The 13,650-nt window shown below is 37.3% G+C and overlaps 1 protein-coding gene across 3 annotated transcripts in view; it reads right to left on the bottom strand.

The window, feature by feature from the left end:
* Rbpj (recombination signal binding protein for immunoglobulin kappa J region) overlaps positions 1-13,650 on the bottom strand; it is a 69,916-nt gene that overhangs the window by 13,552 nt on the left and 42,714 nt on the right. For all 3 annotated transcript variants that reach the window (XM_005359233.2, XM_013350820.2, XM_026785205.1), the window contains exons 3-4: positions 7,497-7,592; positions 711-876 (exon numbers count right to left, since the gene is read on the bottom strand). In XM_005359233.2, the coding sequence (XP_005359290.1) occupies positions 711-876; positions 7,497-7,592 (262 nt within the window). The remainder of the gene's footprint in view (positions 1-710; positions 877-7,496; positions 7,593-13,650) is intronic.

Genomic DNA, 13,650 nt, shown 5'->3' with positions numbered 1-13,650 from the left:
AAAAAAAAAAAAAAAAAAAAAAGGAAGAAAAAGAAAAAGAAGAAAGAAACTAGGTAATCTCTTGAGAGATCATAACCATTTTCTATTAATATTAATAATAAAAAAATAGTCAACATTTGGAAGTGTAATAAATGAACAAACTATCTTCCTGAATTGCGACACTTTTGTTCAGACTCAGAGAACACTCTCTCTACTGTCAGCAAAGCCAGTAGACAGAGCGTTCTCTGAGTAACCTGTATCCTGCACTGGTGCACTGGTGTGTTGGTTAGCAAAGGGTCACTATACCCAGGATCCATGCTCTATCTACCCTGTGTCAGCAGTCACTTTTCAGCGAGAGATGAAGATTGAGAGGCTAGAGCAAACCAAAGCCGAGGGACATATTTTCATTAATATCTGAGTAACACAGTCCTGCCAGAGAGAAAATGAGGGACTTGTTTCCTGAACTATTAGCTTCTAATGAATGAAGTCTGACTTACAGCTAAGGCAGCCAAGAAGGTGGAAAAGTGTCCTGGTGCTGCCTTTAGATGCTAACACAAAAGCTCCATGAGTCACCAGACTATACCTGTCCTGCAGGTATACTTTTGATTCTGATAATATACATTTAAGCACCTGTTTTTAAAAATACTTAAAAAATATAATAAACACTGATACAAAAACAACTAAAAATAAATACAGCAGAAATGAGTGCAGTATGTATATTTTGAATTTACCTTCCCTTCCAAGTTCAGCTGCTGCATTTCTTGGTCACTATTTCCTATCCCAATAAATGCACAGGGCTGTGACTCTTGTTCCGAACAACCATCTCTTTCCATTTGTTCTTTTTTTTTCTTCCAACCACTGCCCATAAGATACACACAAGGAGGAGGGCAAAAAAACCTGTAAATAAAAGGGGGGGTGGGCAGGGAAAAATTAAATTCAAGATCATACTTAATTTTTTAAAAAATATATGAATTCATATATTTCATATATGAGTTCAAAAATCATACTTCAATGAAGTTCATTCCTAACAAAGCATTTTGGTGAAGTCATCTATAAAACAAATCGCTCTGTCAAAAGGACTGAAATCAAGACTTTCTTATCTGCTCTAATAAAATCTGAGAGTTATACCTTCAGTTAGATTACTCCTGCTTTGAGCAGCTTACCTTTGAAAACTCACAGCTCAAGGCTTTGAGCTACACTATTGGAATTTGGCAAATGCAAGACACTAAGCACAATAATCACCACAGAATCTGTGATTACAAATTAAGTTCAAATCAAGAAAACAGCATCATTAATCTTAATGTTATTCTTAGTATATTACATTTAACTTTATTTGGCAATTCCCCTGGGAAATAGCATTAAAACAATAGTTCAAGCGAAACAACTAAGGAAAAGATAAGTAGGTTACTTGATATGAGCTCTACAATGAGACCATGTTCTATGTATCTTCGCCCTGAACACCTGCTATGCATGACTGAGAAACATCTTGAACCAAAAGAACAAATACACTGTCTTCTTTCAGCCCATGACTACTAACAGATTTGTTCCGCTGTGTGCCAAAAATACACGTTCCCAAGTTCTCTCCATATAAAACGACTTTATCTTAACCTAACAAACAAAAAGCAGAGTTCAAACTATGAATTCATCCTTATGTAGAGCATAATGTACTTATTCGATGATATATAATATACTTTTGCCCGTGGACATGTACATACCTTAAAACGTTTAGGTTCTGTCTCTTTAAGGGGCCTGAAAACTCAAATGACTATAGTAGCTAGGCAAATTGAATAAATGAATGAACCAAGTATAAAATTAAAAGGCAGGAATATCTTTTATCCAAATAACTAGCTTTCTTGCCCTCTTCCTTAAAACAAAAGGTCCTCATGGTACTTCGAGTTCTCATAGGCAAAAATCTGTCAGATCTGTGAGTTCAAGGACAGTCTGGTCTATGTAGTGAGTTCCAGAACAGCACAGCCAAGGGCTAAAACAAAACCAACAACCCCCAAAAACACACACACAAAATCCCCAAAACCACTGAACAAGATTCCACCCTGAAAAATTTTCAAGCATACAATACAAGAAAAATGAAGACTCTACACTACCTTATGAGCTTGCCCTGCTTATTTTTCTATGGCCACTAGAATTATTCAAAATAACAAAAGAATAAATTCGTCAGAACTGAAACAGAGATTCTTTTGTAAGATCCAGATGAAATCACAGCTTTAATATTCCCCAAATTGTCACTCCTAAAAGCAAATTAACTAAAATTTTATTTCCATATAGTTTAGTAGTAATACAATAATCATTTAAAATATAAATATATACACAAAAGTGAAGATAAGGGAAATTAATGGGAGTATGAAGTAGATGCCCAAATAGTTAACCAAAGAAAAATTAAGGTGAATTTCTGTGTTTGAAACTGACTTTCAACAGCTGCTATAAAACATATGCTGCAGAACAATGTGGCTTTTCTTCTTTCTCCTTTTTCAGCATTTCAACTGACAAGCAATGCTGTTCTCTCCCACTTGGTGGCGATATGTACGCACTTAAGATTTTATTCGCTTTAAAATTTAGTCATTCATTTAGTGAATGATTTAACAATTTTTTTCTCCTCAAATCCTGAGAACACACATGGGGGAAAAAACTATAGTTTCAAAATGGGATTTTATTTAACTTGATATGACAATTAAGTTTGATAAGACAAAACCCAAACTTGTCACTGACATCACCTGAATATCTATCTGGGAGCTCCTGACAGATTACTTCAGTTAACACAGTCCTTAGTATTACTTTAGAATTAGAGTCTAAATGTCTAGTTAGTAGTTGTCCCCAGAGCATCTCTAGTATAGCTGCTTGCTCACCAGGAGACAATTCTGAATATTAATATCATAAGGCAAATTAACACAGCCTTCAGAGAACACAATCTTTCTAGAAAGTTTCATCTTTTAAGAATCATACTGACCTTTAATGAAAAAGTAAAACAGATGACAATTCTCAATGGGTGTACTAAATATGAGGCACAAATGCTAATACAAAGACTAATTTAAATTCTTGAAATAAATGAAATTTCCTGGCCAGATATTTTTAGCATTAGTCACTGAAATTATTTTTTATGACAGCAACATGGCCAAAGTGTCTGTGGTCATGTCCCAAGTTACCTCATGCCTTAGCAACTCTTTTGAAGAACTGAACCTAGATCAGCAAGAAGATAAACCTTCCTTCCTCTTTCCAGAGAGTGGAAACCAGACCCACCACCTCCTTTAACCCACAAGGGAACCTCAGCACAACTAGCCCATCGCAGGAGGGTATTTGTACCTTACACGCACAACCCACATACATACATACGCTGGGCCTTAGTGCCTTATACACACAATGTAAGCCAATAGGGTTCTTCCTGTATCGTAAAGTAGAACATTTAGCTTGGAAACATTAATTCACAGGATTCAAAAGATTATTGGAGAGTAGTTACTATAACATCAAGTGTTTTTCCCCATTCTTTTAATTTATATATTAAATTATAATATATTTTAATATTATATAAGCTATATATTATATAAGTGTCAAAAGCTAAGATTCTTTAAGTGTTTAACTGGGGTTATGGGGTTATGGACTGACTAAGTCATGGTCAAATAAAAGGCAGTAAAAACAGGCTACTACAATAAAAGACAATAAAATGTTTACAATAACTTAACAAGCCACTGCAGTCCTGTGGTTCTGTAATTCTTACAGAGACTAACAAACCCTTTTATTACTTCACTAGGTCTCAGTCATCTACCATAAAATTAAATGCCACAATGATTTTTTATAGATCCTCTTGCACTTTTATAGATCCTCTTGCACTAGGACCTAAAACAAACAATTTAAAAAAAAAAAGGAGTAAACGAAGAAACTAATTGGCAGGATGCTTTGTCAAAATACCAGAGAATGAAAAGCAGAACCAGCACTACCCATGTTTGGAGCCATGTCATTAGCGAGTTTACCTCACACTTCAGTGAGGCCTAGTCTCGTTTCATCTAATCAATGGGAAGGATGGGATGAGACTGACTGATGTTCAAGAGGATTACACTTTTCTCAGCATCTTCAATTCCTCAATCCTGACACTGCTAACTCAGATGCTAACTTAGTAAAATGTAAGTCAGCATCAACACTGAATCCAAGTGATAACATACTCCTTTGGGATTTCTCTTAATGGGAAAATAAAAATGTGAGTTTGTGTTTTTTTTTAAAACTACAGAAGGGGGAAAACCCCCTAGAATTAGACAAAGTTGTAGAATTCCAATTCTGGTACCAAAAAAACTAACCAATGGGAGCAAAGGCATGTTTAGAGTCCCTTATCTTCATTTCCCTTAAAATTATCCACTCTAATATTGGTAGAGCTCTTCTCTGGGTCAATGGAGCTGCTAAACAAGCTCTCCATTTCCCATCAAAATGCACAACTGGCCTTGCATAGCATTCTTCAGCAGTGAGAAGCACTCCTGTTTTCCTTAGAAAATAACTGGCCAGTGTGAACTAAAGTACCCAGAAAAGGGTCACACCCATGTCACCAGGCTGCCTGACTGATTAGAATGCAAAGACTGAAGAGTTGGGACGTCAGTGCACATTCAGGGCCAAATTCTCTTGGGCTATCTTCAGTTTCCTCAACAGCTATTCACTGCCCACCAGTGCCTGACCTAAAGTCCTATAACTATCATGTAACACCTGCTAGAACATTATTATTAGATCACTAGATTTCACCAATCCAATAGCTAAGAATGTCATCAGACAGCAGTATAACCTTTCCTGTAGCCCACTAACCATGAAAAGTTTTTTTGATTTATGACTTTTTGTTATATAGCTGTAAAACTGACAAATCATATTCACACCAGAAAACAGCATTAGAGGCAACCTTAATCTGTGTTCCTGAACCATGACCATTCATGCTTGGCTCTAGAATTAAGAACTGTTTTCCGTTAAACAGAACACACATACACAAAATTTCATTATTTAAAAACCTGAACCTGACAAGTTTGAGGTCAGTCTGGTCTACAGAGCTGGTTCCAGGAGAGCCAAGGCTATACAGAGAAACCCTACTTCAAATATACATACATACCTACACACATACCCAAACCTGAATTTCTAGTGCCAACTTCATGAACAAAAGAGCATTTAGCTTGAGTTTGTTATTCACATCGACTTCTGTTTAGTTACAAATCAGTGACCAAGTTTCACATGTCACTTAAAACAAAATAGGGCTGGGGTTCTAGCTCTTTAGAGAGCCTGCTTACTATGATAAATGCCTGGGATTCTACCCTACCACCCCACCACCCCAGTCTGCAGACACCTGGGACAGCTGAATAATAATTATAACAGGAGGATGTATGGATCCTAAATATTGTTTACACTAGTCATAATTATCAATTCAATAGCTTTATTTTCTTTTCAGCTCAGAGATCAAGGAAGAGACTTCCTGATTATCTCCTATCCTGTAAAGCACTAAAGAGGGCCTTAGTGCCCTACACACACAAATCAAGTCAATAGGGTTCTTCCTGTATTGTAAAGTAGCACGTTTACCTTGGAAACATTAACAGAACACAAGATTCAAAATATATTGGAGAGTAGTTACTATAAACATCAAGGGTTTTTTTTTGTTGTTGTTGTTTTGTTTTGTTTGCGGGGGACCAAAAGCTAAGATTCTTCAAGTGTTTAACAGGGGTTATGGACTGACTATGACATAGTAAATAACAGAAGGTAAAAACAGGCTGCTGCAGTAAAAACCAGTCATTAAAATGCTTACAATAACTTGATAAGCCACAGCCGTCCGTATTTAATTATACATTTATATTTTCCTACTTTGCTCATATGTCACTTCATTTGTCACACATTCAAAGATTTCTTCCACTCTTTTCAACCCAGTCTCCAAACTTTTTAATTCCTTCTGCTACAGTTAGGCATCCTCCCTAGCCAATCCCACAAAGTTTGGTACCAACTCCCAAGCATGTTATCTTTACCCATAAATGCTTCACAGAAAATGTTGTCTGAAAGACAATGCTTTAGAATTCCTGGAATCAAGTAAAACAACAGAGATGAGGTTCTGCTACAACAATGACCTGATCTAGGCCAGGTTCTGTTCACTGCCTTGCTGCCCCACCCTGTGATAACTGCAGCTGAGTGAGTTATGCTGAATGAGGATGTGACCAAGTGGTAGACCATGTGCACTTTATGCATGAAACCCTGGGTTTGATCTCTAACACCAAGTTAAAAAACAAAACAAAACAAAATACACAAGAAAACAAAAAATGAACTAACAAGAAATCCTTAAGCCAAACACAATGAGATATATGAGTTTTATAAAAAAGACAACACAGAAATAACATTCACTAATTACTTTTACAGATAATTTCTATAGTGGTCACTTATGCTTGAGTATGAAAAAGATTTCTATTTCTTTTTTTTTTTTTAATATGGACCTTGCAAGGTAGTCCAGGAATTCTTGGGCTCAAGTAACTGTCTTGACTTGGCCTCTAAAGCAAGTGGGCCTATAAATGCACACTGCTGCCATTTGCAGTTTATGTGGCGGGTAAACTTACTTAACTATCAGGTATAGATAGGGTTAAGTTGGGAGCTCTTTACAATGGTTCCGAAGCTCAACTTAACCTGACCTCAAGATACATTTACAGTTATAATCTTTTAGCCTTTACTTATGTATTATTATCTGTGCAACTATATCCCTGCCTGCCTGCCTACCTAACTACCACAGCAGTGGGAACTGAACTCAGAGCCCTGTGTGTACCAGCACACCCTCTATCACTAAACTGTATTCCCAAACTTCTTAAAAAAAAGATGTGTGTGCATGCACATGTATGTTTAAGCCACATATGTAAGGTAGCCACAGAGGCCAGAAAAGGATGCCAGTTCTCCTGGAACTGGAGTTAGAGCCAGTGCAGACACAGGCACTGGAAACTGAACTTCGAGGTCCACTGGAAGATAAGCAGGTGTTCTTACCTACTGAGCCATCACTCCAGCCCCAGCCCTAGACTTTTCTGAATTAGAGTCAAAGTTACTCACACAGGCACTTGCACTCACCTTGTAATCCAGAGAAGCTTTGAACTTGTCATCCTCCTGCCTCAGCAGGAGTACTTTGCTTACAAAATTACAAGATTACAGAATTGTGTCACAACTGCCTCTTTCTTTTTAAAATGGCACCAAGGGGAGGGGAGATTGCAATTGTTTATCAAATTACACATTATTCCCAAAGGAAAATTGCTTTGCAAATGAGCTAATGTGTCTCCTTAGTGGCACACAGTCCCAAAGAAAAAACTTAATTTTCTAAAATTAGGGATGTGCCCAGATAGTCTTCACTAAATTTTTCTGACTTGAACATGCCACAGTTCACCGTTTATCCCCTTTAAGAAGTCTTCTCTTTATTCTCTACAATGAAAATAAGCCCAGTAATAAATATAGCCTCAGATATAAATATAAACCATATGCAAATTGTACAGTAAGTACCTATTTGCTCAAAAAATCCCCAATAATCTTACCGTTTTTCATTTCCATACGACTTCTGCGCAACTTTTGCGTGAAGAATGAGTACTGTTTGATCCCCTCGTTCTTTTAAATAATTTCGCATAGCTTCTCTGAAATCAAATATAAATATTATTATTGTTGGGATAGCATTTTTGACAAAATCTTTCACTATATCTGTGATGAGAGGAATGCTCATGAGCATTTTTTTAAATAAGCAAACGAAACAGAAACAAAAACATGAGCTACCTTAAAGAATGCTGTGCAAAGGACAATACATGCCCACATTCATTCTGCATTTGGTTGTTAAAATTAAAATTTACAGCTGGATGTGGTGGCGTACACCTTTAGTCCCAGCACTTCGGAGGCAGATGCAGGCAAGTAGATCTTTTTGAGTTCGAGGCCAGCCTCGAACAAAGTGAATTCCAGGACAGCCAAGGCTATTATTACAGAGAAAAACTATGTGTTCTAGAAACACACCCCCCACCCAATAAAAATTTACACTGCTATAGCTTATCTTGTTCGTCTAGCTTTACACTTGAGTTACAACAAAACATCAAGTCACCCAAATTGCTATTGCCTGATCCCAAGCTAACAGTCCCATGTAAGGATTTAGAAATGCCTGTCACCTATACACAAACATATACAATTGCCCAGAGGATGTTGTTAAAAGTATCGGCTTCATAGAAGCAAATTGAAATTGCTGGAAATTGTATAAAACTTTAAAAGAATTCAATATTACATCAAATTAAAACTGTAACATGCTTATTAAGCAAATGTTTTATAAAAACATCAATGTACATTAATTCACTTAATTATCCTACCAAGCTAAGTGCCACACAGAGAAAAACAAAACAAAACAAAAAAGCCTCTAGGTTTAAGCAGAAGCTCAATTCTTGAATAGTTTTACACATTACAAAATTAAAAGTCGCTGGGCAGTGATGACACATACTTTAAACCTAGTACTCTGGGAGGCAAAGATATCTGAGTTCTAGGCAAGGCTGGCTGTGATGGTTTGAAGAAAAGTGGCCCCCAAAAGGAGTGGCACTATTAGGAGGTGTGGCCTTATTGAAAGAAGTGTGTCATTGTGGGGACGGACAGGTTTTTAGGTCTCCAGCACCATGTCCACCTGCATGCCACCACGTTGCACCACTGGTGTGAGATTGCCCTCTGTATGCTGTAATTACCATTAATGAATAAAGAAAACTGGCTTGGCCTGATAGGGTACAACAGAGCTAGGCAGGGAAAACTAAACTGAATGCTGGGAGGAAGGAGTTAGAGAGAACCTATGTAGCCCCACTGGAGACAGATGCTGGGAATTTTACCTGGTAAGCCACAATCACATGGCGATACATAGATTACTAGAAATGGGTTAAATTAAGATATAACTGTTAGCCAATAAGAAGCTAGGGCTAATGGGACAAGCAGTGTTTTAAATAATATAGTTTCTGTGTGATTATTTTGGGTCTGAGCTGCCAGGCAGCAGGGAACAAACAAGCGGCCCTGTTACAACACACCATGATGATAATGGACTAAACCTCTGAAAATGTAAGCCCCCCCGCCCCCCGGAATTTTCCTTTATAAGAGTTGCCGTGAGAAACCCTAAGACACTGGTCTACAGAGCTAGTTCTAGGACAGACAGGGCTATAGAGAGAAACTCTGTCTCAAAAAACAAAACAAATAATCAAATATTCTTACTTAATTTTAATTATTCTACTTACATTGTAAATAAAGACAAACATTCCAAACAGATGGATATCCAAATGATAATACTAAGCTGTCAACTGTCAAAAGTTATTAAATGTAGGGAATTATATATTTGTATTACTTGCCTACTAAATTGCCTGGATAAGCCATTGAGCCTCACCCAGCTTTTATTTTCATATCTGAAAAGAGGCGCTAATACAACCCACTTAGCTCTGGGTGGCTAAAGGGGTCAAATGAGCTAACCTTAATGATGTATTCTTACTGAGAAAAAAAATCTTTTAGATTGCAAGGCATGGCAAGTAATAGCACAGTGTAGGCAAAGAGAATGGATCTCTACCGCTGAAACATGGTGTCTACCTAGGTCAAGGAGTAGGGGAATCAAAGACCATGCACTGAAGTAAGCCCTTAAATGACCAGGGACTGGACAAGCTGGCCATAGCAAGGGATTAGAGATGTCACTATGGCAGGTGACTGATAGTTCAGAGAGTAAGACTTGGACTTGCGGGGGGGGGGGCAAAAAAATAAAACAAGGGAGCTGGAAATGTGGCTCAGTGATTAAAACCTTTGCAAGAGGGTTGGATTCCCAGAATTCATTTAAATGCCAGGTAAGTATGATGACCCACCTGTAATTCCAGCCTTGAAGGCAGAGCCAAGAGATCCTTGGAGTAAGATCAGTCATACTAGCAAGTTTGAGGTTTGATTAAAAGACCCTGGCCTAAAGGAATAAAGTGGAAGTAAGATTGAGGAAGATTCCCTAGCATACATGAAAAAAAGGCAAAAACATAAACAAACAAAACAAGATAAAAACATAAAGTCAAGAGAAAGCCAACATCTTATCAAAATTTGTACAAACGTTTTAGACAGGAAACTTGAAAAGCAGCTATATTCTTGAAAAGTTTTGACTACAAGCCTATTTCTCAAACTATTAATTTGGAAATTCTATTAATTCTATTAATATTTACAGTCTCAGTTATATCACAATGACTATTTGCTAATATTTATGAGGTTGTGGTTTCCTATCTTCTCAGACAGACTATAAAAGCTTCAAGTAAAAGAACTTGAGAGGTAGATTCTTTCTACAAAGATATCATTGTTAAAAGCCTGACACTGAGCTGGGCGATAGTGGCGCATACCTTTAATCCCAGCATTAGGGAAACAGAAGCAGGTGGATCTCTATGAGTTCGAGGCCAGCCTGGTCTACAAGAACTAGTTCCAGGACAGTTAGGACTGTTACACAGAGAAAAACACTGGCAGTGAGGCTGCGCTAGTTTTTCTAAGCAAGTATTAATATAACCAACAACCTTGAGGATGATACATGACCAAGCACATTTTAGAAATGGGAAAAGGTTGAGTAACTTTCCTGAATTGATACAGAAGAGTTTAGCTACCTCAGAGACAAAGCTGTACTACTTACAGGTAGTAAACTGGCTAAGAAATAGCTTTTGCTATGAAACAGAACAGGGTCTGAATCTTAACTCTGCCACTTAATGAATCTGATGTTTTTCTCCTCTGTGAAGCTGCTGGAAGAGGGGGAAACATACCTCAAAGTAAGTTAACCCCTTACTGACAAGCAATTCATATCAGCAAGTTATAGATATCAGTACTGTTTTCATTTTTAAAAGCCATTCCAAGCTCTTAAATATACAGGCTTCAGGAGAGAATCGGGATGGGGACTTCCACAAAAGCTTTGCAGGCATATTGGATAAAGGACTTAGGAGTGTTGTGTTACTGAACATTTTATCAAACTTGAACAGAATTATTTCTGATAGCACACCTATCCATCTTTTCATCTAGGACGTACTAAAAGGTCCTGCATTCTAGGCACTTGGCATTGTACAACTGTTTAGTACTAGAAGCAACTATTAGTACCTCAGGGTGTTATGGCTGCATGAGGCAGCTTAAGTTTTCCTTTTTTCCCTTCATTGAGTACTTAGAACACAAATAGAATAGTAACTAGAGTCTAGTAGTAATCATTAGCAATAGCTGTCTGCAACAGGGATTTGCCAAACAGCTTCTTACAAAAACAACAACGATAAAGGAAGTATGTCAGTTACTTTCTGTCAACTTGACACAAACTTAGCCATGCCTAGAAAGAGGGAATCTCAAATTGAGGAAAGGCGTCATTAGAATGGTCTGAGGGAATGTCTGTGGGCTATTTTCTTAATCCTTCAGAGTTCAGATCATGTGGGTGGGCCAGCCTGTGTAAGAAAAGTAGCTCAGTAAGTCATGAGAAGCAAGTCAGTTCCTCCATGGTCTCTGCTTCATTTCCTGTCACCAGGTTTCTGCCTTGAGCTCCTCCTGCCCTAACTTCCTAAAAGTGTAAGATAAAACAAATCTTTCTTTCCCAAGTTGCTTTTGTCATGGTGTTCACCACAGCAACAGAAAAGAGTATTGAGTATTAAAATGTACTAACTGAATGTTAATCATTAGTATTAATACTATCTGGCAATTAAGGCTTAGTAGCTTATTTCTGTAATTTAAGCTATTTAAAAAGTGATGGTGTACTCCAAAGAAACACACATAGTAAAATCCACACAGAGTTCACCAAATATAGCAGGGATTCTATCTTGCACTACTGACATCCTAGACACCTCAGCTGTGCAGACTTAGGCCCTGCATTTAAGGATGCTTAAAGACACCACATCTGCCTTCTACTAGCAGATGCCAAAAAGAGATCTCCTAATACAAAGACTGAGGTAGAGGGTGGGGAATGAGGCTGTCTGTCACCTGGGTTGAAAACCACAAAAGTCAAAAATATTCCAATACAAGGTTATCTACCACCTACTGTCTTTTAGGGAGAAAAGGAAATAAAGTCAACTAATTGAAAAACTTGTTACAGGAGCTCAAGACCAGAATCAGTCTACTTGTATCTAGTTCTGCTTTCTGCAATTTTACCGGTACACCTTCAATTGAGATCTCAAAATATTAGTACTCGTCAACTCTTTGAGAATTTCCACAGCTTATTAAAACACTATAATTGTCCCTTTCGTCTCTTACTAAGTGTGTGCATGAAGGAAAAACAGCACATAAGGATGCAGTAGTATCCTTAGGTTCAGGAATCCACTGGGGGAAGGGGTCTTGGAATCATCCTCATGGATAAGAGGGGATGGATTATTCTACATTTAAAACAAACTCTGGAGTGAGTGAAGGATCTGGGAAGAATCAGGTAGGAAAAATGATCAAAATACATTGTATGTACGCATGAAATTCTTGAAGAATAAAAACATTTAAATGAAAGAATTATCTGCTGAAGGCCAGTACTTTACATGGTCTATGAAGTTTCCACCATGAGCACTTAAAAAAAAAAAAAGCTTGCTGATCTATTAAACAATAAAACAAACATTTCAAAATGGAAGTCATAAAACAATGTATGTGTATATGTATGTATACACATATACACACACACACATATGAGATATATACCTTAAATCAGCAAATTATATACTTGACAATAACCTTAACTTTTTTTGTTTTCTGTTGCTCTCAAAATTGGACTTGAAGAAAGAAAAGTTAAGATTGTACTGATCCAAGATGATGAGTACCTCGAGCTCCATTTTGCACTCACAAAATGAAGCTCCCTATTCTTTTTCTTTAATGTATACAGTGTTCTGCTCCATGTATGCCTGCAGGCCAGAAGAGAGCAACAGATCTTCTTTGAGATAGTTGCTGGGAATTGAACTCAGGAACTCCAGAAGGAAGAACAGTCAGTGCTCTTAACTTCTGAGTGTCTCTCCCAGTCCAAAGCTCCATATTCTTATCAGAGGCTATCATTTTTATCTTTATACTATCACACAACAAGGCATTTCAAATTCAGCCTATTCAATACTAATAGTGTATGTATTGAATTGAAATGAATTGAATTGAATTGAAACAATCTGATGGTATTCCTAAAACAGGAACAAGGAAGTAAAGTCCTTTCTTTTCTCAGATGCTACCTAGTTTTCCACCAAAGGACTAAGAGTATTTGCTATTGGATAGCATACAAGGTCTATCTCCTCATCTTGCTGCAACCTGCTTTTCTGTTGTTTCCATCAATGTGTTTTTGATGTTGTTTGCTTTTTGATAAAACAGGGTTTCTCTGTGTAGTCTTGAACATCGTGAAACTAGCTCTGTAGCCCAACCTAGCCTCAAACGCAGAGATCCACCTATCTCTGCCTCCCAAGTGATGGTATTTAAAGGCATGTGCCACCACCAACTGACTATATCAACATACATTTATAATTCCTTGAGTTATAACTGTTTTTGAGCTATTATCATAAAATTCCATGAAAATGAAAACGCTTCCACATTGAAACATTGTATTTGGAAAGACCTAAATTAATGTTCTGGGTCGTGGTCATTTATATTTTATCAGTTTATATACTTATAAATTTATATATTTTTTATATTTATTTATTTATTATGTATACAATATTCTGTCTGTGTGTATGTCTGCAGGCCAGAAGAGGGCACCAGGCCTCATTA

This window comes from Microtus ochrogaster, linkage group LG1 (genome assembly GCF_000317375.1).
Source record: "Microtus ochrogaster isolate Prairie Vole_2 linkage group LG1, MicOch1.0, whole genome shotgun sequence".
NCBI lineage: Eukaryota > Metazoa > Chordata > Mammalia > Rodentia > Cricetidae > Microtus > Microtus ochrogaster.
Note: the sequence above shows the minus strand (reverse complement) of the source record. Positions and strands in the feature narration are given on the sequence as shown.